Source organism: Pholcus phalangioides, unplaced genomic scaffold, assembly GCF_987345545.1.
Source record: "Pholcus phalangioides strain wild (caught in Gottingen) unplaced genomic scaffold, Ppha-v1.0 ptg000008l_1, whole genome shotgun sequence".
NCBI classification, from domain to species: Eukaryota; Metazoa; Arthropoda; class Arachnida; order Araneae; family Pholcidae; genus Pholcus; species Pholcus phalangioides.
The window spans coordinates 20,633,385-20,657,742 of NW_028301601.1; the positions used below are offsets into that span (position 1 = coordinate 20,633,385).

The 24,358-nt window shown below is 38.5% G+C and overlaps 1 protein-coding gene across 1 annotated transcript in view; it reads left to right on the forward strand.

The window, feature by feature from the left end:
- The window catches only part of LOC149083971 (uncharacterized), a 115,138-nt gene that overhangs the window by 72,589 nt on the left and 18,191 nt on the right, over positions 1-24,358 (forward strand). The window contains exons 30-34 of the mRNA XM_089234338.1: positions 9,041-9,157; positions 10,825-10,930; positions 13,269-13,337; positions 14,177-14,248; positions 22,969-23,040. Of these exons, the coding sequence (XP_089090464.1) occupies positions 9,041-9,157; positions 10,825-10,930; positions 13,269-13,337; positions 14,177-14,248; positions 22,969-23,040 (436 nt within the window). The remainder of the gene's footprint in view (positions 1-9,040; positions 9,158-10,824; positions 10,931-13,268; positions 13,338-14,176; positions 14,249-22,968; positions 23,041-24,358) is intronic.

A 24,358-nucleotide genomic window follows, 5' to 3' on the forward strand; every position in this document is an offset into this window, starting at 1 on the left:
TGTTTTTTTATTATTGAAAGTACGTCCAAAGTTCTTGTTATTTGAAGTTTTAACCCCTTCATATGTTTGCGGTTGAAGTCGGTGCTGTTTAAAAGCATCGGCCCCTGGGCACACAACATATATGTACTGCCGGAGGCTTCGGTTGTTGAGTATAAATCTTTGGATGTTTTTACAGTCTTCTTTAGTGTAACAATCAACTGCCGTACCATTTCTAATGTGTCTGATGTTGTGAATTTTTTTCTCAAATTTTTTGATAATAATTTGGTTGTTACTGTTAGTTCGATGTGATTGAGCCAATCTGTTCTTGTATAACAGCACTGAATACATTTGCCGATTCTTGTTTTTCCTCTGCTGCTTCTTCCTGTAGCTGATTCCTTGGAAAGGATTTTCTGTATTGGAAGAGAGCTCGTCAACTATGATATAGGAAGATGAACTGTCATTTAATTCATCTACATGATTTGATATTATAGAGTCCTTTTGTTGAGGAGGGGAAGATGTGGGAATTGATATCTGTGTGATTTTTTCAGAATTAGTCACAACGGGCAAATTCTTCTCTGCCGATTTTCTCGCAGTTCCATGTTGTTTTTCAAGGCGTTGTCCTTGTAGTGATGGGGAGTCTGTTTGGGCCAAACCACTGAGTTCTTGTTTTACAGTCTCTTCAATCCATTCCACAATAGAATCTATCATAGAGTTGGTTTTTTCCAGTGACGCTGCAGGGGGGTTGTAATTGTTGCTTAACCACTGTTCAAGTCTTGTGCGAGTTCCAACTCCAGAGATGCAGGTGTTGACAGCTTTAATACTAGTTGCAGTGTTAATTGATGTGGTTGCAGATGGAGAAAATATAACTTTCTCTGATTGTCGCAGATCATGCGATACTTCTGGAATGTTGGTGTTGACTCCAGCCTCTCTGTGAGTTTTTTTAGCGCCATCTCTTTGTGGTTTCGGAGGTTGTTGTGGTGCTCTGTTGCGCATCTCACCCATTGTTTCGATCTGTGGTTGAGCTGAGAGACGGTCTTGATGCGACTGAGTAAAAAAATGTTGTGTAGTCGAAGTGAGTGTTAGTTCCTGAGGAGAAGATGTTTCTGTTTGGCAGAAGTTGTCCCTAGTAGATTTGAGGATGTTGTCTGCCCAGATATTGATTGCATCAATTATTTTATTGCTTCTTTTGCGTTGTTTAGCGGGAATGTAGAACCCTACATTTCCTCTGCCATTATCACTTGTATAGGAGTTCAAAATTTCCCGAAGCTCCTCCAGGAGTACTTGTACATTTGGTTGGAGTGTTTTATGTGCTGTAAAATCAGTTGAGATTGAAGTATTGGCACCCATCGTTTTTTGTGCATATACTTGATGACCGTTGAGTTTGGGTATGACTTGAGATGAAGCTTGTTGAGAAGGTAAGGTTACAGAATTATTTGCACTCAAATTATCACTGGATTGCATTTCTGTTATCAAACAGGGCTTGAGGAGATCCTCAGAACCTCCTTGACCCCTAGATATGGCAAGGTTCTTGCCTTTTTCCTTAAGTCTTGATGAACTTCGTCTGACAGGTTTTTCAGCTGATTTGGGTGTTTCTAACCGACGAGAAGTGTTTTTTGTATTCTTGTTCCGACAGCAAATTTTGTCTTCACATTGAGTTTGTTTTTTGACCCTTATCTCAAGGTTCTCTTTTTTTTCCTTGGAGGTTTTTAAACTTCCTGTTTCTTGGGAAATGTTCATATTGTCAGTATTGTGCTCCTCACTTCTTTTCTTAACTTGAGACTTGACGTTTTGTTTACCAGACCTTTTATTTTTTTTTACACTATTATGACTTTTGGAATTTTTATGCGAAGAGAGATTCTGTACTTCTGCTGACTTTTCTTGTAAGAAAAAGTGGCTTTTATCAAGTTTCTCTTTCTTGAAGTCAAAATAGTCAAGCATTGTCTGAAGTTCCTTGTCGTTCCCGGTGCAATCACTTCCCTCTGGTAGAGAATCCAAATAACTGCCTTCATCCCATGATTCAATTGATGAGTCCATTATTTTCGAACTAAAGTGATTTGGTTGTTGGACCGTCGATGTATTTAATGAGAGAGAAGTTCCTTTCGAGTGAGATTCAGGGTCACAAGATATGTCAGTATTTAGTTTACCAAGCAGTTTGCGCCCGCAAGAAAGTGGTGTGTTTGACAGACCCAACTGACTTTGGGAATCATTGTAATTGAGATCATCAACAGAGAGGAGTGTCTTTAATTCACTGCCCTGTTCCCCGGAATTACTCGTCCTTTCTTCTACAGAGAAAATCTGTAGGTCATGTAGAGTGTTATTATTCAATACCATTGAGGGTTCAGTTTTCGTTTCCATTGTTTCAAGATCTATGTTTTGTGTCTTTTCTGTCAATGGGATTTTCACTGCTACTTGACTTGTAAATGTAATCGGTCCATTATAGGCATCAGTTGCTCGAGAGACTTTTCTCTGACATTCTGAATCTTCTATGCTGAACTTGAGCGAGTCTTGCTTTTCTGGTTGTTCATTATGCACAAATGGAGATGTTTTCTGTATGTTGAAAATACCAATTTTATGTTTCCGTTTTATCTGCTCTGCTTTATTCGAAATTGATGTTTGTGGGTAGCAGGAATTCAGTTTGTAGACCACGTCTGACGTTGACGACGAAGATGAGTGGGAGCCAATCGATGAGTTTGACGACGAGATTGAGACATCTGAGTTTTCCGATGTTGCTAAACGGGAGCTAATATTGAAGGTTTCATTGAAAGACTTGGCCAAATTTTTAAAGACTTTGTGAATTTTGGAGGTTTTCTTGTTGATTCGATTATCTCTCTGTTCTTTTTTCTTTTTATCTGGTTCATTGTGCTCGCTTCTCTCAAGATCTAGTATTGGACTTGTCGTGTTTGTGTCCGTATGGAATGGGTGATCTGTGCAGTCTGGTTGATTTGAAGTTCCCACAAGGGTTTCTTTTTTGTCCATGTTTGAATCAAAAGCTGGGGTCCCTATAGGTGTCTTATTTGACTTATCCATAGTCTGTACAAAACAATTAACGCCACTACCAATTATGAAGAATATTAACACGAGAAATTTATGCGTGACCTGACTCAATGGTCACCAAATCAAATCCGTTCATTCATCATCAAAACTATATTAAAATGTTCTCAAAATGTAAATTCAGTACAAAACTATTAGCACCACTACCAATAAAAAGAACGCCAACACATGAGAAACATGTATGCGACCCGACTGAATGGTCACCAAATGAAATTCGTTCACAAATATTATGAAATTCGTTCACAAATATTATGAAAAATGTTCAAAAATGTATACTCAGCACAAAACTATTAACACCATTACCAATTATAAAGAATAACCACTCATGAAAAACATGTATGCGACCCGACTGAATGGCCACCCAATGAAATTCGTTCACAAAAAAATTATATAAAAATGTTCAGAAATGTAAATTCAGTACGAAACTATTAACGCCACTACAAATTATGAAGAACACCAATACATGATAAACAAGTGTGACCCGACTGAATGGTCACCAATGAAATTCGTTCGCAAAAAATTAAAGTATAATGTTCGTCAAAAAACTTTTACCATGGCAAAAGAAAGTCAGTTAAAGAAACAATTCAGGACTTCAAATACCAAACATGGCTAAATGCAGTGAAAAGTCCAACAACCATTTACATGTATAATAAAACTTGTCACCTGGTTCGAAAATGGCGAGTCATACACACAACGCTGGATTCCTTTTAAAAAAAAATCATATCTCACCAATTATAAGAGTTATAGCAACGATTAACAGGTTGAATTATTGCAAATGTTCTGGTTGATGATCTCTGTTATCAAGTTTCGAAAATCACTCACCCCTATCATGTCCACTTGGTCTTTAAATGTAGTTTAGAAAACCGCTTGAAAACCATTGAAGTTTATATCCGGAGTTTGAAATCATACCATCCACTTCGAACTAATTGGAATGTTTGAACGATCTTTATACCGTTTTGAAGCTGACATTCCCGCCGACAAATCAGATGAAAAATTTACACCGATCATCACTGAGAATTTTCAGTCATTGATAGCGGAAGATGATAACCGTCGCCCGTTGATCACGACAGCACCGATATAGCACGCGTGGCATTAACAATATCCAAATTTTTTCCTACATCACACAACTTCACATATGAACCTTTACTCCTACACTTAATAAACAATAATTACGCATTCACTGCCTGCCATAACCTAATATTCACGTTTTAAAACGAAATTTTAACGGAGCACGAAAATAAACAAACTGCCTCCATTGTGACTTGACTCTGAGTGCCCTACGGAACCACTTCAGTGATCTCTAATGAAGACTGCTTAAATTAGATGTAGGTGACGTACAGTGTTGTCGAAATTAAAAACTACCCCAACTCGGAGGCTAATTGGTGTTCTACCAACCGAAATTCGGACAACTCCAGGTAATGCGCGCCCGCTATCTACGGAATAAAAATATTTCATACAAAATTCTGCAGATGACGCTACGGTTTTCAAATCGTTCAGCTGTGGAAAACACATCTGTTTATATTCATGATGGGCGTATTGAACATCCGCGGGGCGCGGTAGCCTGGTCGATAAAATGCTCGCCTCAAGTACCAAAGGATGTTTAGAGGTGTCGCGAGTTCGATACCCGGTTCGTCCTTGTCAGAAAACTTTCCTGACACAGGGGTACAACAAAAAAAAAAAACGGCGACTTGACCGCAGTAAGAAATTGCTACCGCAGGGAGTCCCCCATCGAGGGGTTAGCGCACCAACCTTTCGATGAGTATAAAAAACAAGCCAGCCGTTCGGAATCGGCAATAAATTGTAGGTCCCGGTCTAATTAGCCCTCGTGTGCAGAAAATGACCGTGGTGCGACAAAAATGATCAAATTGAACATCCGCAGAATGATTTGTAGAGCGGTGGCATCCCCCCTAGATGCATTATTGTACTATTTCTGTTGAAGTCCGACTAAATCAAATACAAATACAAATACAACACCACAACAGGCAAAATGCCCAACGAGGTGGCTGATAAAAAGATGCCCATAAAAATATGGTTGTCATATGTTTCAAAAATACAGCAACCCAATTAAAAATGCAATTAACACAAATTACAAACAATATATACACATGATAAAATATTATACAATGCCCATAAAGAATACTTATGGTTGTCTTATTCTAAGAATGGATAGCTTCCCGATTTACCCCAACATGTTTATCGTATTTCTTTTTAAACGTGTCAATTGTGTTACAATTTACTACCTCCGGGGGTAAGCTATTCCATTTATTAACAACCCTATTGGAGAAAAATTCCCTGCGACACCATAACCTTGCATTGTCCCTCACCAATCGATACTGGTGTCCCCTTGTAAAAGCAGTCGATTGGCGGTGTACTAAAAGTTCATGGTCCATCCTATCCATCCCATTGAAAATTTTGAACACTTCGATCATATCTCCTCGACACCTGCGTTCATCCAATGTAAACATATTCAAAAAATGAAGTCTTTCTTCATAACTCAAGCCCTGTGTGCCAATAAGGACACGCGTAGCTCTTCTCTGCACCCCTTCAACCAAGTCTATGTCCCTCTGTAGGTATGGTCTCCAAAACCTTACAGCATACTCCAGTCCAGGACGAACCAAGCCTCGAAAAAGCGGAAGAATGACTTTAGGAGAACGCGAAGAGACCTTTTTGAAAATGAGACCAAGCATTCTATTCGATTTTTTGACAACCGCTGAACAATGTTCAGAAAACTTAAGTCGCTCGTCAATGAGAATTCCCAAATCGGTGACTCTAGTTGCATCCGGGATAGTGACACCATTCAACTCGTAAGAGAACCGTGGGTTGTTCGAACCAAAATGAGCGACCATGCACTTATCTACGCTAAACGTCATGCTCCATTCATTTGCCCATGCTGCAATCTTGTTTAAGTTGGTCTGGAGCAACTCCCTATCGCTTTCATTCCCGATTACCCCCATTAGCTTCACATCATCTGCGAATTTGCTAGTAATTCCATCGATACCCTGATCGAGTTTATCGATAAAAAGTGAAAAAAGTATGGGGCCAAGGACACTTCCCTGAGGAACTCCACTTGTGACGTCTGTCCAACCAGAGAATTCCCCGTTCACCATAACTCGTTGCGACCTATCTCTTAACCACGATTCTATCCAATTCAGCAAGTTGCCCCCTATTCCAATCTCGTGTAAACGCTTCAAGAGTTTGCCATGTTGGACCCGATCGAATGCCTTCTGGAAATCAAGGTAAACCACGTCGACATTTTTGCTCTTACCCAAAGCCTTAGTCACGTAATCATAGAAGCAAAGGAGGTTAGTTACACATGACTTCCCCTTCCTGAACCCATGCTGATTATCCGACAATACATTATTCTCGTCTATCCACTTCACAAACTGCCTTTTGATGATAATTTCCAAAATTTTCGAGAGGGAGCTCGTCAAACTCACTGGACGATAATTAGACACCACTTCTCTACTACCCTTCTTAAATATCGGAACAACGTTAGCCAGTTTCCAATCTCTCGGGACGATACCCTCAGCAACACTACTCCTGTATATCTGTGCGACTGGCCCCAACAATTCATTAGCACCTTCCCTGAGAACCCTGGGATAGATATCATCTGGTCCTGGTGCTTTGCTTGCACATACATTTCTTAGAAGATTTAGGACCTCCACGTCTTCCACTTGAATATCGTTGAGCGTTTTATTACCCCATGCAACACCCGTATATCGAATATCATTATCTCCATTAAAAACCGACGCGAAAAAGTCATTGAAAGCCCTACACATGCCTACATTGCTCTCTACTTTTGAGCCTCCTATCGAGAGGGGGCCAACTGTCCCCTTACATCCATTATTGACGTATCGAAAAAATGATTTTGGGTCAGAGCCAATGTTATCTGCCAACCTAGATTCAACTTGCTTTTTACTATCCCTTATCGCTTTCTTCAACAGTCTTCTTTTATCAGTAAACAATGATAGGTCACCTCGTCCACTTTTATACTCTCTGAATGCTCTTTTCTTTTCAAGATAAAGGTTCCGCACGCTATCCGTGAACCATAGAGGGTGTGATGTACAAACACGCTTTTTTCGAACAAAGGGTATGACGCCGTGCAAAACAGAGGACAGCTTCGTACTAAATTCTTCCCATTGACTTACCACCCCTACTGATTCCAACCGGTCTTTGAAAACTTCCGCTAACCTTCTTCGCAAAACATCAAAGTTAGTTCTCCGAAAACAAGGAACCAGTCTTTTGTTATCAACCTTACCCGAGGAAAAGTTACAGAGAAATCTGACGATACGATGATCACTGGAAGAAAACTCTTCCCCCACCGAAACATGTTCAACTAGATCCTCAGAACTAGTAAGAACTAAATCCAAAATAGCAGTACCCCTAGTGGCTTCTGATACATGCTGATACAAAAAATTTTCGAGCACCAACTTAAGAAAGTCTCTTTCATACTGATTTCCAGATGAAAGGTTCTCCCAATCAATACCCGGGTAATTGAAATCCCCTAGTATGAGAACCCTCTTTCGCTTACACATGTAGGAAATTTCATCATGCATTTTGGCGATATAATTTTGATCCCTATTCGGTGGATTGTAACAAACCCCAACAATAAGCTTATGACGTCTTTTGTTCTCAAGTTCAACCCATATGGTTTCAATATCACTTCTCTGCACGTTACACTCTCTAGCCTTCAAACATGATTTCACGTATATCAACACTCCACCCCCTTTCCTATCAGATCTATTTCTCAAAAAAGTATCGTATCCGGAGATGTGTAAGAAAGATTCATCCCCATCGTTTGCCCAAGATTCTGTAATGGCTATAAGATCCAAGTCCTCCACAACTATCATAGTTTCTAAAAAATCTTTCTTGTTACCCAAGCTCCTGGCATTTATTAACACACATTTTAATTTGCCCGGTGGTTTGTTGTCAATCGAGAAGCCATCCAAGTCAGAGGTGGGTAATTCCCCGTCAGTACTGTTGTGATTATCATTAACTAACCCGCATTCCCGACTACGTGGTCTGGGAGTAAAAAACCTGACCTAAGACTATCGTAAACCTCCCAGACCCCTCTCTTATTTAGATGGATCCCATCCGAACGAAGCCACCTATCGGTAAATGCGGGAAGCTCCAAGAACGTGACCCCAAGTGAGGAGCAAATGTCCTTCAGGCCTATATTGAATTGGTGGATCCTACTCCTATATCCCCTACTACCCCTTGGCAGCACTGGAATCACTGCCACATCTGAACCCCCCTCCCTAGCGGATAATAGTAAATCCCGGTATTCTGACAGAGACTCACTAATATTCGCTCCTACCTGATTTGTTCCCACCCACAGAATCACCCGCAAGGGCAACTTTCGGCGATGAAAAACGTCTCGAACGTTGCCAATCTTCCCCCCAGGAAGACAACAGCGCTCGAAACCCCGAAAATCCCTACACACTCGGTTCCCAAGTTCCCTAACCATAGAATCGCCGATGATTAAACCCCTATCACTATCCCCCTCTACCTCATCCACGACCTCCCATTCGCCCTCTAAAATGTCGTTGTTCGTGGAGATTGCTTCTTCATCAATAGGTGGCTCGACGACCAGAGGGTCCGTTATAACCGGACCCTCTAGCACCCTAACTTTTTCCCGTAAAGCTTCGACCTCGTGTTCCAGCCTTTTTCTATCCAAGCACCCTTTACAATTGAAACTATCAGCTACTATACCCCTAGACCAGGGAAACCTCCCGTCGCAAGCTCAAGTGGTCCTTAAAAGCAGGGGTTCACAGCCAGGTACCAGGGTGTCCATGGGATTGGATGAGAAAACAAAGAACTCATTGTTTTTGCATTACTGTGCATTGGATATTTATTATTTTGTAAAGGGGGGTCCAGGAACACAAAAAGTTGAAATGAAAGTTGAGGACTCAGACCAGTAAGACCCCCCCCCCACACCTTTCATTTATGTATGTATTAAAGGATATTATGATTTATTATCTGATGCTTTTATGCGAATTTCTGTTTACAGATTCTTATAACTGTCCTGGTCAGTACAAATGTTACAACCGCAGTTCATGTTTGCCGCTTAGATTTTTATGTGATGGAGTACCCCATTGCCCTCATGAGGATGACGAACTACTATGTGGTGAGCATTCAGATATCATTTTCACCCAAGTATAGCCTACATTTTATGACATTATAGTAAAATCATGATCGTTCACCGAACATGCGCTAGAAAATAAAACACAAAGTGTTTTTTTTTGTTCCGTTATTGAAAATGAAATACAGGGTGGGAAAAAAGTCCGTAGGAACTTTTAACATTAAGAAAAACCGGAAAATAACCGAAATAAAAAAAGCGACTTGCATGGTGACGAGAATGTTTTTGGTAGGAGAAAAAAAAACAACTCAAAACAACAGCCGATAGGTGGCGGTGGTACCAGCGACTTCGGTGGAAATATGCATATTGTTTCTACCCTTCTGATAAAGGTATGGGGGGGGGGGGCCCTGGACCTTTAATGGGCTGCCACAAGAAGAAAATATGGTCCAAAGATGGTCATGGGGCTCAAAACGTTCTAGAATAAAATGATCTACAGAATGTTGAAAACTCTTGATATAGCCCAACAAGTATCGATGCTGCAAATAATCAAATATCGTATTCATGCTTTGGATGTCATTCAAGTATTACGTAAGAATCCACGTGGGGGGGGGGGCGGGTTCGCATTTGTTATTAGTTACTTACAATGGCCCCGCGAAAATGATTCGCCATACGGGGGGATTCCCCGTAGGGAGCATTGGCATGCTGCTACTTTTGATGACGAAGCGGACAGAGGCGTTCGAATGATGATTACAAGGGTATGAAAATGAGGAGAAATTGAGGAAATGATGTATTTCCGAAAGTAGATATGAAAATCGATCGGAGGTTGTTTTCCTTCTGGAACTTGCAATCGGGTACCAGGGGTGTCCCAGAACATCGCTTATCCAGACAAACTCATGATGTACACAGTATAATAACTACCTCATGTTGAAGTGGCCATTCCATTCAAAGACCAGCAGGATTAGGAACATGTATTTTCCTTTGGATATAACGATCACCCGATTTTCGTCGAACGTTCTCGACGGGACGATAGGAATCGTTATAAAGAGCTTCGAATGCATTTGGGTATTTTAATTTCTTTTTTTTAACGAAAATATCATAATTTTTTTTGTTTTTCGGAGTGGGAAGTGCCCCCGATGCCAATGCGTACTGTTTGGGGGGTGTTTCAGCGAAGTCTCTTGTCCTAGATGGGGACCAGTACCAAAATGTTTTAAAAAATGACCAATAATTATGCTTACATAATACTTTAATGGCCCCCCCCCAATTCAATTTTTTGCTACACACACAATTCAAATTTGACATCATCTGTTAGGCCGGTATTAGGCTGGGATTACACTATAAAAGTTTCATAAAAGTTCATTGATAAAATTTGAAAAATTCAACCAATAAGGACATCGGTTTGCATTTGCTCCAATGTAACCTATGAGCTTTATTGGCTGGATTTTTTGAGTTTTATAAAAGGGATTTTATCAAACTTTTATAGCGTAATACCGGCCTTAGAAATGTTTCAAACAAATTTGTTTCTCCGTTCCAAATAAAAACTTTTGTAATATTTTACGCTTGCCTGCGCTTCATATATTGAAAAAGAGTTTGTTGAAATAACTTTGGTCTTTTGTGCTTAATTACAGACTATGCATTATATTTAAGGAAAGTTATACATCGTGTATTCTCCAGATATAACATCATGTTTGGGTTAATTACATGATTACCAATTTCAGATCTCGTCTGTCCCACTGGATGCATCTGTGTCGGCTTGTATGTTTCGTGCATGAGGCAAAACGCTTCGATTCTCCCATCGAAACTGCCGAGAGAAGTCAGGAAACTGTAAGGGATTTTTTTTTTAATTATTATCAGTTAACGTTTCGGTAAATCTATAAACTTTATACATTGAAACTAACAATAACAAAATTACCTCAGTGGCATGCGTTCACCTTATAACTAAAGTTGGTGTGCGGTAGTGACTCACCAACAATTCAATTCTAAGCGGCCATTCATGTATAGTCAAACCTCGTTAGTGCGTCACCCGGTTAACACGTCACTTCGCTTACCGAGTCGCTTTTTGGAAGTCCCAGTTGTCCTCAGGCAGAAACTAGCGCAGCTATGGCTTACTCCGTTTAACGAGTCACTCCGCGTACTAAGTCATATTTTTGCTCTCCCGAGAGTGACTCATTAACGAGGTTTTACTGTATTACGTCAGCATCAATGGGGGTTTGGATAATGCTTTTCCATCAACCGCCCTTGCTGAAAATATGAAATATATTTAACGGCATCTTAGTGCGCGAACAGTGATGGTAACTCGTGGGAAATTTTCCATATTCGTGGGAAAAATTTGCCCAAGTGGGAAATTTCTTAACATTTTTGGGAAATTTCGAGAGTTCATCAAACAAAAGAATTTCTACAAAAAATAAAGGAATTGATGCAGTGAAATACTTTTCTATTGAAAAAGACTTGGTTACGTGTTTTCCCCGCTAGATGGCAGCGTGTTTTTCTGAATGCGTGGGAAAAATCTTGTCAAAAGGGAAATTTTTCAGGGAAATTTCGCTGGAAGAGGTTACCATCACTGTGCGCGAAAAACCATTCGATAGTTTTTGTTGGCACTTGAAGTAACATCCCTAAACCCCCTCCCCCATTGATTGATGAGTGCCCTACGGAACAACTTCAGTGATCTCTAAATGTTTCGCGGATCGAAATGATCTGGAAATGTGTCCGGGCCGCTTAAGTGCTCTGGAACTGTGCCACGCATCACACAAGTGATCCGTAATTATATGCCGTGGATCACTTAAATAATCTGAGAATGTGCCGCAGGTAACTTGAGTTATGTAGAACCACGCTGGGGCCACTTAAATGCTCTAAAACAACGTAACATGTCACTCAAGGAATCTCTAAATGTGTCCCGGGTCATTTAAGTGAACTGAAAATGTGTCCCGGGTCATTTAAGTGAACTGAAAATGTGCCACGGGCCGCTTAAATGCTCTGGAATTGCTCTGCACGGGACACTTAAGCGATGTGCAAAAATGTGTCTCTTATTTCATTTTTATAAAATTAGGTTTGAGGAGGGCAGGCAGCATCAGATAACCCCCAGGGCTATATTTGGACCGCGGGCCAACGGCCTTTATGCCAATTATCATTATATGGCTCAGAGAGTGGGGGCGCAATGAATTTTGAGTTCATAGTCTTCAAATAACATTGAAATGAACAGAAATTGATTATAACATATAGAATATATTTTCTTCCGAAATTTCAATTTAAAAATATATATTTATTGCGTGAAAAAAATAAATTTTTGATCGTCAAGGGGGGGGGGAAGAGCACGAGCCCCCCCATGCCCCCACTAGTGTAAGTCTCTGATTAACCCCCTCCCCCCCCCCCAATATGCGTTAAGATTCGGGGGGGGGGGCAGAGCTGACGACGAAATTTTGCTGACAAGGGGGGAGGGTTGGGTCAGAGTTTTGCTGACAAGGGGGGGGGTCAAAAATAACTAAAAGTTTGCTTACGTAATACTTAAACGGCCCCTAAAGTGGAAGAAAAATTACTCAATTGTCGTGATTTGCTTTATAGTCGAAAGGGCTTGAACACCTCTGGGATCTACGACGCACACTTTGAGAACCTCTGCATTAGGTGTTGGTGAATCTGCATACCATCATAAAATTCATTAAATTAAAATCAGCATGGCGAATGGTGGCCCGCGGGCTTCATGTGTTAATGCTTCTGTTAATGTGGCGCGCAATGTCTGAGAGGTTGAGAACCCCTGGTTTGAAAGATTGATGCAGCCGACTGGTGGTTAATGCTCAGTTGAAGACCCAAAATAATCAATTCTGACAGAACCCCCTCCTCTCTTAGGAAGCAAAATTGTAGTAAATTGACTCTGTGGCATGTAACTAAAGAGTTAAGTAAATTAACCAATCCGTGAAGGCGCCGACTCGAAGAATCTGAAACCAGCGTGCCCTAACCAGCCCGCACATTAACAAGTTTTCTGTTGAGTAGTTTTTCAATGATTGTTTATCACTTAATTTTGCACATCAGTGTGTTAGGGCAAGTTTCAGACAATCAAGAGTCTACCGTTTGGCTAGATTCATATCTGCAGCCAATAAGTTCAAATTTTGTATATTTAATTATATTGGCTGTTTTCTGTTTGTATTTATGAATTTCTCCTGATTTCTAGGGACTTCAGTTTCAATCGAATAGATCTCCATCACGCAGACTTCAGCCCATACGTAACGCTTGGAGAGCTGTAAGTATTGAATATGAAATCCAAATCGTGCATCTTTCTACATCAAAATTTTTGAACGCGTGATGCCCTTACGATGCGAATTATCTTGCCAAGAATTCCAGCCTATTCTTGACAGGAATTTTAACGGTGAACACATGTCTTTTCTGACAAGGATTTTCCGGTGATTCCCCCCCCCCCCGTTACAAAACTTGACAAATACAACCAATAAGAACATAGGTTGTATTCGCTCGAGTGTAACCGATTTCATTTGCCAAGGTTAGTGTAATACCAGACTTGGACTAGATGACTGACAACACTCGTTGATCGGGAGTCAAAATAGACTCGGTACGCCCTGAGTAAATGCATCTATCTCGGCCAGTTAGTCAACGCGGGAAAAAATAGTCCAGAATCAGGGTCAGCGTAAGACGTTCCTTACTGTTGTGGAAAATTTTAGAGGTTTCATCAAAGATATAATTTCAATTTTTTCTTAATTTAGTGCAATGCTCCCAATTTTCTATATCATCTGCATATTTTCATCAATAGATAGCAGCACATTCGTTTTGAACGTGTGGGAAAAATTTGCTCGAAATTAGCTAAGCAATGTTTTTTTGGACATGCAAAACATTGATTATATAGGGTATGTGTTTTTATAAGTTACATGCCCCACCGGAATTATAGATTTTTGTTGATTTGCCAGGCCCGTTGTCGAGTGTATACTGTGAAACACCTATATCACGAATCTCATTCGCATTCGTTGATTTTTTCTGGCAACAAGAGGCTCATGTATCGGCAAAGTTATTTTACGACCATCCTGTTTATGTATGAAAATTGTTTTGAATTGTACCTCTTATCTTTTCCAGGATCCTTCAATACAATTACTTGACGGTTCTACCACCGAAACGGTTTTTGGAGCTCAGGAATCTTTACAAACTGTAAGTGATAATAAATACATTTCAACTGATTGATAGTTGGTTCAATAGGTTAAATTTCGGTTTCATATTTCAGTGGGAAAAAGAAATTGGGGTAGTATGTATGTGTCGTAGACACTGCCGCAAGTTTTGACGTGAATACGTTTTTTGACACTTGAATCTCGTGGTAAGTGCTGTGATAATGAAATCACGTCATTATCACCAACGTTGTGTTTGGAATAGCTAACAAACGATAACAATTCCGTCTGCTTTCGTTGTGGACTTCTCCAGATACAACGGTAAACAATTTGTTATGAATCAGGGCAGCGGGTATTGTGCCTAGACGAAAAGAGATATCAAAGCCGGAGTGATATCATTGAATGCACTTTTGCAATGTGCATCTGACGATATCATTGCTTTTGACTTGCGCGGTGTACTTCCTGAGATATAGCGGGAAACAATTTGTTACGAATCAGGGCAATGAGAGCGTTGTCCAGACAGGAAGAGAGAGATATATATTGAAACCGGAATAATATTATTTGATTCGTATTTGTAGTGCGTGCATCTGATAAGCACCTCCTAGAGATAGAAGGCCTCTGCAGTGTTTGCCATAAACGTCATTCACACTACCTAGGAAGTTTGCTACATTTTGAAACACATCATCATATTTCGTTTCTTCTTACTTTGGCGTAGAATCTTCTTGATTGGCTCACAAATACCGCATAGTGATTGGATGTGGGTCATGGAAATCGCCGATTCTGAGCCCGATCATTTCTTTTCCGCACAACGATGATACTCCGTCAGACCAGACACGACCCAGGCTCTGTCCCTCCCGGTATATAAGCCTCTTACCCGTGTGGGTACCAACGATGATACTGGCACGAGCAGGTAATTTTATTCCCTGAATATTCTTAGGGAAAAAGGACTACTTACTGACGTCACGAGCAGACTGAGGAGGCCTTCTATCTCTAGGAGGTGCTGATCTGATACCCATGTTTTTGACTTGCTTTGCGTAATTTATGAAATAAAGCGGGAACAATTTCGTTACGATTCATGGCACCTGGTGCCCAGATGGGAAGAGATATCAAAACCGAAGTGATATCATTGAATTTGACTTTTCAATGTCTACTTGATGGTAGGTTTGCTTTCGACTCGCGCTGTGTACTTCTGAAGATATGAGCGTTTAAAGAGTATCGTCCTGCAATTTTTTTGAAAATGCTTACAGTATCGTCAGATGATGTAAAAGACGTATTCACGTCCAAAAACAGAAACAGGGCAAACAACTCCTTCCATCTCCTTCCAAGATCTCGTCATTGATGAATGAAATTTTCACACGCGGATTATACGACGATATTTTTCCCTCGAAGCAGTGAAAAATTCACATCTGCATATTATACGCAACTCTTACATTGTGAAGTTGGAATCTGATTACTTTGCAATAAGGAGCAGCTCCTAGACTGCTACAGCTGCTTTAATTATTAAACAAAAATTGTCTTTCCCCTTAGTGCCAAACTTTATCATTCTGTTAATTTAGGATCACCCTGTAGATTATTTTGGGTAAGCAGTTCAATCTTTCTTAGCTGCGTTATAACCTATCGGTTGCGCGTTAAAATAGGAAGTGTCTGCAAAACGCTCTAGCGATAATATGTAACATGAATTTTGTCTGTAAATATTTACATCTTTTAAATGCTTTGTGACTGTTATTATTTGAAGAAGAGTAATCAGTAAACATCGGTGATATTTTGTTCAAAATAATTTTAAGCTGAATGGTGCAAAATTATAACTATTCAGTTTCAGATGGAAAGAAGCATAGGTTACAAAACTCATATACAAGCCATATTACGGTGAAAATGATGAGTTGGTAGTTATGCATGTTGTATGCAGAGGCTGCCCCAAAATTGACGGACCCATTTTTGAACCGGAAAGCTATACAGATACACCGTTTGCTGCGTTGTACCTGGGAAAATTGTCAAACGGAAAATATTTGCAACAGATATTTCCGCTGCAGAGGAAAACTAAAGTGGGGGGTGTTTTCAAAATATCTACCATTTGCTGCACAGCACCGAGCCCCATGGTTTGGAAGGGGGGGGGGGGGTACCGTGCACTTACGGCAAAAAAAGTATTAAAAAAAAAATATATATATATATATATACACATGTATTTCAAAAACATTTTTTCGTCATAAACTTTTTCGTTAAATATTTTTTTCGTCTGAGCTTCAATTGTTTTGATTCTAGAATTTTCATCATTTCTGGAATTATTTTGCCCAATAATTCTGAATTTCTATCAATTCGGGCATTTTTCCCTACATAATTCTGAACTTCCACCATTCCGGGATTTTTCTTTCACTAATTCTGAATTTCCATCAATTCTGGGATTTGTTTTTATTAATTCTGAATTTCCAATGGCGAGTAGATATTTCTCAGCATTCCTGTGTGTATATTCTGTGATAATGCATGAATGTGTGCATGCCACATTCCCCCACCCACAAAATATATAAAATCGGGGTCATGGAGTCTCGAAATTTTTTTTTGGCACCGGGCCCCGCGTTTGATAAGTGCGGTCCTGTCCAGCAACAACTGTCTGTTGAAGCAACAAATGAAATATGCAAGAAAAAACGTCTCGTTTCAGATAGAATCTTGAAATCAGTCAGTTAGTTCGTTAACATAATAGCGATTCAGTCTCTACGCGGCTATTCGGCCTCCGTGCTATAACGCCTTAGTCTCTTGGCGCCATGACGTTGCCAAATCATCACAGCTGTCGTCAAACTTCGCCAAGTCTGTTACCGATTTGGCGATATTTGCAGACGAATGCGTAAATTTCAATTTTTGCATAAGATAATGGCTACCTGCAGGCGAAAAATGACATAATAAATGATAAATAAGAAGTATTTACGTAATTTTTGTAACGATGTTTATATTCTTGGACTTCATTTCTCTGTAATGAATTTTTACAACTTACAGTACAGTACCTAATAAACATTCACATATAAATTTTATGTATAAAGTACTGACCTGCACCAAGAAGTCGCAAAATATGCAATAGGAGCGTTTTTTAGTTTTAAAATGGTGTTTTTGATGATAATGAGGGGGGGGGGAAGTAGAAGGTAAGCATTTATAGAACACCGGCCTATTCGGCTTTTCTTGTATCTGGACTGCCCTTCCCCCACAGTAAGCCTTATAGCTCGGATTCTACTGTGCCGCATTTGAGTTACCTTTACTTTGCTGCGCCATCTGCTGTATAGAAGTACAACTAATTTTAAAATTTGATTTTATTTTTCTTACTGAATTTTCTTTCTTTTCTCAAACATAATCCAGCAAGCAGTGCATTTCTATCGTTTTTTTAAATCTTATTTATTTTTAAAATGTGTTTTTCAATTTTGACATAGCCTGTATATTGCTCTCACTTAAAGGACAGTAATATTTTATGTAAATTAAAATAACAATAATTATTGATGAGAAACTTTTCTTTACTTGCGTTCGTAAAGCAGTAAGTACACTTCGTACGTGCTGTGGAATCTGCGACCATGTGAATATTCGAATAGATCAAAGATTCCCAACGTGGGTGTTAACGCCCCCGGGAGGGGGGTAGAAGCTACGGGTGAGATTGCGTTGGGGGGCGCTAGGAGAAAAAAATTTCTGAAGAAGGGAGCGATGGAATAGATCATTCCACATTGGTAAAACCCGCCAATCTTATGCTTCTCTTCTCTAATAGCTTTTCTATCATTGTACACGTCTCTACAGCGTGCAATAGCTCGAGAAAATTTTCAGTCAAATCAAATTTCAAAGTTAATTACAAATTTTCGCAACATTTGGTGCTGGAAAAGAAAAAAAACGCAACATTTTAAAAATATCCGCAATTCACAGCAATAGTATGCTGTAGTCTCAGAACGAAATTCGTAGAAATCCCGGTAAAGTCTGAGAAGGGATAGGCGGAATTGAAATTCAGAGGAATTCTGAAATAAGTTACAAAGTTCGTTTACACATGGCCTTGCATTTTCTGATAACCAAAATAGTATTTCTTTCAAATCCTGGCTGAGACGTTTGCATCCGTTTCTGCGAATTTTGTTAGCAGTCTTTTTACCAGTGTTTTCCAACCCCTTTTGAAGTCTTGAACCTCTGAGTGTATATTGCCAATATGAATGCACATACATGATACGGTGCCAATTGGATCCCATGATAGGGACAACCCCCCCCCCCCACTTGTGTTTCAGATTTTTCTCCAGCACGACCACGCCCTCCGGTGCAATAAAATCGCGTTAGCGACAGATCCTGGTCGTGCTTGGTCTGTTCTGTTCTATATTGCAATTTACTGCCATTAATGTGATGGGTTGGAAATGAAGGTGCTGAAGGAATCTATCGGTGGTCGCCTGAGTCCGTTAGGGAAAATATATCCTATATATATCCTCCCTGCGGTTCGAATCCGGGACAGCAACCTTCACGGAATGTAGACGAGCATCTTACCACCACGCCACTCGTGTAATAATTTATCCCGCTGGCGTCCGGACGCAATGCTACGACCTTGATTGTAAAGTGGTTGAGAGAAAAGTCACCACGTGAACCGAGTTTCACTCCATCGAATCCATGCACGCAAGTAGATAACACTTGGATGTGACTTCCAAGTTAATGGAATTAATGAAATTCCTCCCGGCTATGAAACTGATTTACAGCGATAACAAACAAATATATAGTGAAGTGAAAAATTTATTACACAGGTCTAAAGAGAAACGTCAAAGTCATTTCCTAAAATATTTCTTCGCCTACAAACACTGAAAGCTCGAAGACTCCATCAAAATATGAGATTTACTGATATGTGATCGTAGAAGCAATCACCCATGACAGCTAGCCATTACGGAATGAAACATCTACAAAAAAAAAAAAAATTATGATGAATAAAGTGAATATATTTACTCCTTTTCAATAAATCTTGCTTAATACCCACAAAATTATAACCACCAGCCTCTCATTCTGCCATCTATTAAAGAAACCACTTATACGGTAGTATTTTCCACCGAAAAAAGATATGATGGATTCTTTTTTTTAAGATTCTTCTCTATTTTTCCCACAGAACAAGCAAATATAAATCATCATTTTCCCGTCTCTTCTATTTTTGTCCTATTTCATCGGTTACATATATGTATTCTACGATATATATTCTGGTACGTTTATGTTTCGGTCATTGTATCATGAGGAAATATTCATTCACTAGAAAGTTCTAGTAATCATCGTTCCCAGCGGATACGTTCTTCCCCCCTCCCCGCAAACTCATAAAATTCTCGTGAATAACTCATCTTTCCTTTCTTTCATTGCCTGTAAACGTTTTACAGCCGAAGATACAAAACGCATACATGTTGAACGTCGTCTTTGGCGGTCATTTCTGGTCCTCTTGTGCATGATACATTAGAATAAACGAGAATGAATACGAAAAAGTTTATTCGGAATATTTCGACTATGACTAGCAAATAGTCTGGTGATATTTCCACAATATTTTGGTAATATTTTCACGAGATTTTGGTGTAATATTTTCACAATATTTTGGTGTAATATTTTCACAATATGTTTTCACAATATTTTGGTGTGATATTTTCACAATATGTTTTCACAATATTTTAGTGTAATATTTTCACAATATTTTGGTGTGATATTTTCACAATATGTTTTCACAATATTTTGGTGTGATATTTTCACAATATGTTTTCACAATATTTTGGTGTAATATTTTCACAATATTTTGGTGTAATATTTTCACAATATTTTGGTGTAATATTTTCACAATATTTTGGTGTAATATTTTCACAATATTTTGGTGTAATATTTTCACAAGATTTTGGTGTAATATTTTCACAAGATTTTGGAGGAATAATTTCACAATATTTTGGTGTAATATTTTCACAAGATTTTGGTGTAATATTTTCACGAGATTTTGGTGAAATATTTTCACAAGATTTTGGTGTAATATTTTCACAAGATTTTGGTGTAATATTTTCACAAGATTTTGGTGTAATATTTTCACAAGATTTTGGTGTAATATTTTCACAAGATTTTGGTATTATATTTTCACAAGATTTTGTAGTAATATTTTCACAAGATTTTGTAGTAATATTTTCACAAGATTCTGTAGTAATATTTTCACAATATTTTGGTGTAATATTTTCACAATATTTTGGTGTAACATTTTCACGAGATTTTGGTGTAATATTTTTACAATATGTTTTCACAATATTTTGCTGTGATATTTTCACAATATGTTTTCACAATATTTTGGTGTAATATTTTCACAAGATTTTGTAGTAATATTTTCACAATATTTTGCTGTAATATCTTCACAATATTTTGGTAATATTTTCACAATATTTTGGTAATATCTTCACAATATTTTGGTAATATTTTCACAATATTTTGGTAATATTTTCACAATATTTTGGTAATATTTTCACAATAATTTGGTAATATTTTCAAAATAGTTTTTCTATATTCTCAATAAAACTGAACCGAAATTTCCACAAAAGTTTTAGGCTACGTGTCCTTGCGACTGACTACGTATGGAGCACAGTTTTAGAAAATTTGTTGAAATTGACTAAGAATGTGGATTTATAGCTGTAATGTGATGTATATGAGACGTTAATTTGTTTTTTTTGGAAAAATTTATATCAAATTTTAAGAAATTGCTCATTTGCTGTTCCAGTTTATTTTGGCCGGCCAGTGTAGACAAAATGCTAATGCATGCATATTAATTGTTCTTGTTGCCGTTGCTTGCTAAACTGAAATGTTTGAATTATCTTGGAACTCAATTAAGAAATTAGATTCATTTTTGAAAAAAATTAGTAAATTTTCAACGAAAATTACCATCAATCGCTGTTTAAAAACTCAGTAAAAAATAGTGGAATTTGTTCATATATCTCCAATATTCCAGATCAGCGTTTCTCAACATTTCTGAACTCAAGGACCAGTAAAACATCTGAAACAATTCGACGGACCACTTGTCCGTCAAATGGCATTCTGTATTTTTAGTTGTTCCGAATTGTTTTATGCATTTGTCAATTTTTCAGCGTTGCTTATTCAACTTTTCAATGAATACAAAAATCGTGAATAAACAACGTTTTCATAATTATTATAATAATTACGGCCATAAATAAAAATATTCATCTTACGTGTTTCAGGTACAATGCACTTTTACTAAATTTTTCAGTGTTTTCAAATTTAGAGATTTTTCCGACTTACGGCAACGTTTCTGATGACAATTGGCGACGTCCTGTATCTAAGATCAGAGTTTCCTTTATTTTTCTCAATGGAATATGTTCATATATTAATTTGAACGTTTTTTTCCCGTCAAATATATTTTTGTTTACTGTGACTTGTAGCAGATCTTTATTTTCCCTACCGTTCATCCATTTTTGCATATATTAGCAAATTTTGCCATAAAGTACATGTCTCGGCTACAATCAGTTAGGCCTATATCCCGATCGTAATACAGTAGAGTCTCATTTATCCGACCTTCACTTATCCGACATACCGCATTTACCGACGTCCCACCACCAAGAAAAAAAACTGCGTGTAAACCCGGCCATAAGCATTTTTTTTTTTGTCGATTTTTAAGAAACGATCATTCAAAAATATTTTTGTCTGTCTTCATTCAAAAATAGAGTTAGTTTACCATAAAATAAGCCTTAACCTGATTTTCAGGATGCTCCTAATATAAATGCCTTACCCCGATAAATAAGCCCTAATGTATTTTTTGAAGAAAAACTAATATAAGGCCGTCTCATTTTCGGGGGAACAGGGTATGAAGGTGCATAATTTATATGAACCCAAATGGATATTATTAATGCAAATTACATCAAATGGCAAATTTTTCATTCAGTTAAAATGAAATTGTCAAGTCTGTCTGCGGTCACCTCTGGTCCACGGACCATAGGTTGAGAAACGCTGTTCTAGATTATTGCATAGGCGTGAACATGTTGTTGCACACTGAAAAAAAAAATCCCGTGTATATAATCTTTCAATGTTTTCCAGAAATCTGGTTTTCTGCTCCCAAGAATAGCACAAATAACAGTTTCTAGGCAACAGAATTTTAATGTACAGAAAACATTTTTTACCGCCTCCTGAAGTTGTGATTTTCTCCAATGAAAACCAACTTCAGTTTGATAGGATGCAGCACTTTTTTGAAACTGTCAAATGTGTCTGCATTCAAACTAATAAGATACGTACGTTTACCTGTACACTCGGATTCCATTATAACGACTTCCAAGACACCGGATGAATCACATCGTTATAACGAAATTTCGTTACAGTGGAATTCCAGGTTCTTGCATTGCTCTTATGAAAACTAATCTGTGGATTTGAAAAGTATTCGTTGAAACGAGATTTTTTCTCTATAACGCGCGGTATTAGTTAAAACGGGATTATAATGTTGGTGTATCATGATGGAACTAATAATATACGATATCAGTATTTTTGTTTGATTGTGGTTCGAAACATGCAGTTACCAAACGTAAATATTGAGGAAAAAAGGTAGGATGGAAATATTTTGAGTAAAGCTTTCTGAAGTTCTCTATATCGAACGTTCCAAATTGAAATTACAACTTGCATATGGAACGTGAATGAAACACCTGAAGATGAAGTAAACGCAGTGAGGCATTCCTTTTTGTTGAAGTCGTATTCAATTTTTTCGTTGCAATTACAAATCAATATTTTGGAAATTTTCATTGAGCATTTTGTATATATTTTTAATTTTCAATTTTCTAGTGACCTCAGCAACAATCGATTAACATCGATATCGGCTTCGGCATTTGAAGGGTTGAAGAACATCCGAATTCTGTAAGTTTAGTTCCATTTTCTATGTTAATGAAATATTGTCTTATATGTGTTATGGATACTAATAAAACATTCAAAAAATATAAAAAAATACCCTACATTTCTATAATAGTTTCTTTCCGTCAATGCAGCAAAATTAATTTTTTTATTCACTTATAACATACAATACGAAATACTATATACAGGGTGTCCTGTATAAGTCTTTATTCGTCATTTTGCTCATTGACCGTTCGTCTTAAAAGTGTGGTTCTAATTTGAAAAAAAAGCTCCAAATTTGTTAGAAAAATCTCCCTGTAAAAATTTTCAGAGTGTGCCAATTCGCTAGTTATTAAGTTCCGCAGAGGAATATGGACGAGGTGTATGTGTGATTTAGTAGGGATTTGTAAATCCAAAACGATTTGCAAGCATGCGAGTGCTTGAATGATCCAATGAGTGACCACGTGTATGCGTGAGTGAACAACTGAGTGGGTGAGTGAACATCTGGCTCGTCAACTTGGAAGAGGGTTTACCGGGAGGAGCACCCCCCCCCCCCACCTCTTCTAAAAAATTTTAAAATGTACAATATAATAGGACAAACAAGGTGAAACATATATAGTGAGTATACGTTCTTTGCATCCCGCCGTAGATGATGGGGAGATAACGGGTCTGGTGATCATATGAGTTGCCAAATGAGTGCCTGTAAGAGTGATCATTTGGTGACTGGATGAGTGACTAAATGAGTGATCAAGCGCACGACTATAGTCACTCACACACTCATATGGCCACTCACTTGATCATTCACATGGTCATTCACTCACTTGATCATTCATATGGTCATTCACTCACTTGATTATTCATATGGTTATTCACTCACTTGATCATTCATATGGTCATTCACCCAACCGAATAGTAACTAAGTGTTCCGTACTCACGTGGTCACTGACTGACTTATAGGGTCACTGGAATGGCCACTCACACAATCACGTATTTATCGGTACTGACTTGATCATTCATATGGTCATTCACTGACTTGATCATTCATATGGTCATTCACTGACTTGATCATTCATATGGTCATTCACTGACTTGATCATTCATATGGTCATTCACCCAACTGGACAGTCACTCAGTGTCCCGTACTCACGTGATCACTGGCTGACTTATATGGTCACTATTATATTCACCCAACCGAACAGTCACTCAGTGTCACGTACTCATGTGGTCACTGGAATGGTAACATAATCACTCATTTACCGGTACTCACTCGGTCACTCATACGGTCAGAGCAGGCGAAAGTCCCGGATGTCTTCCAACATCTTACTGCGGCAACCCACAGACCCAT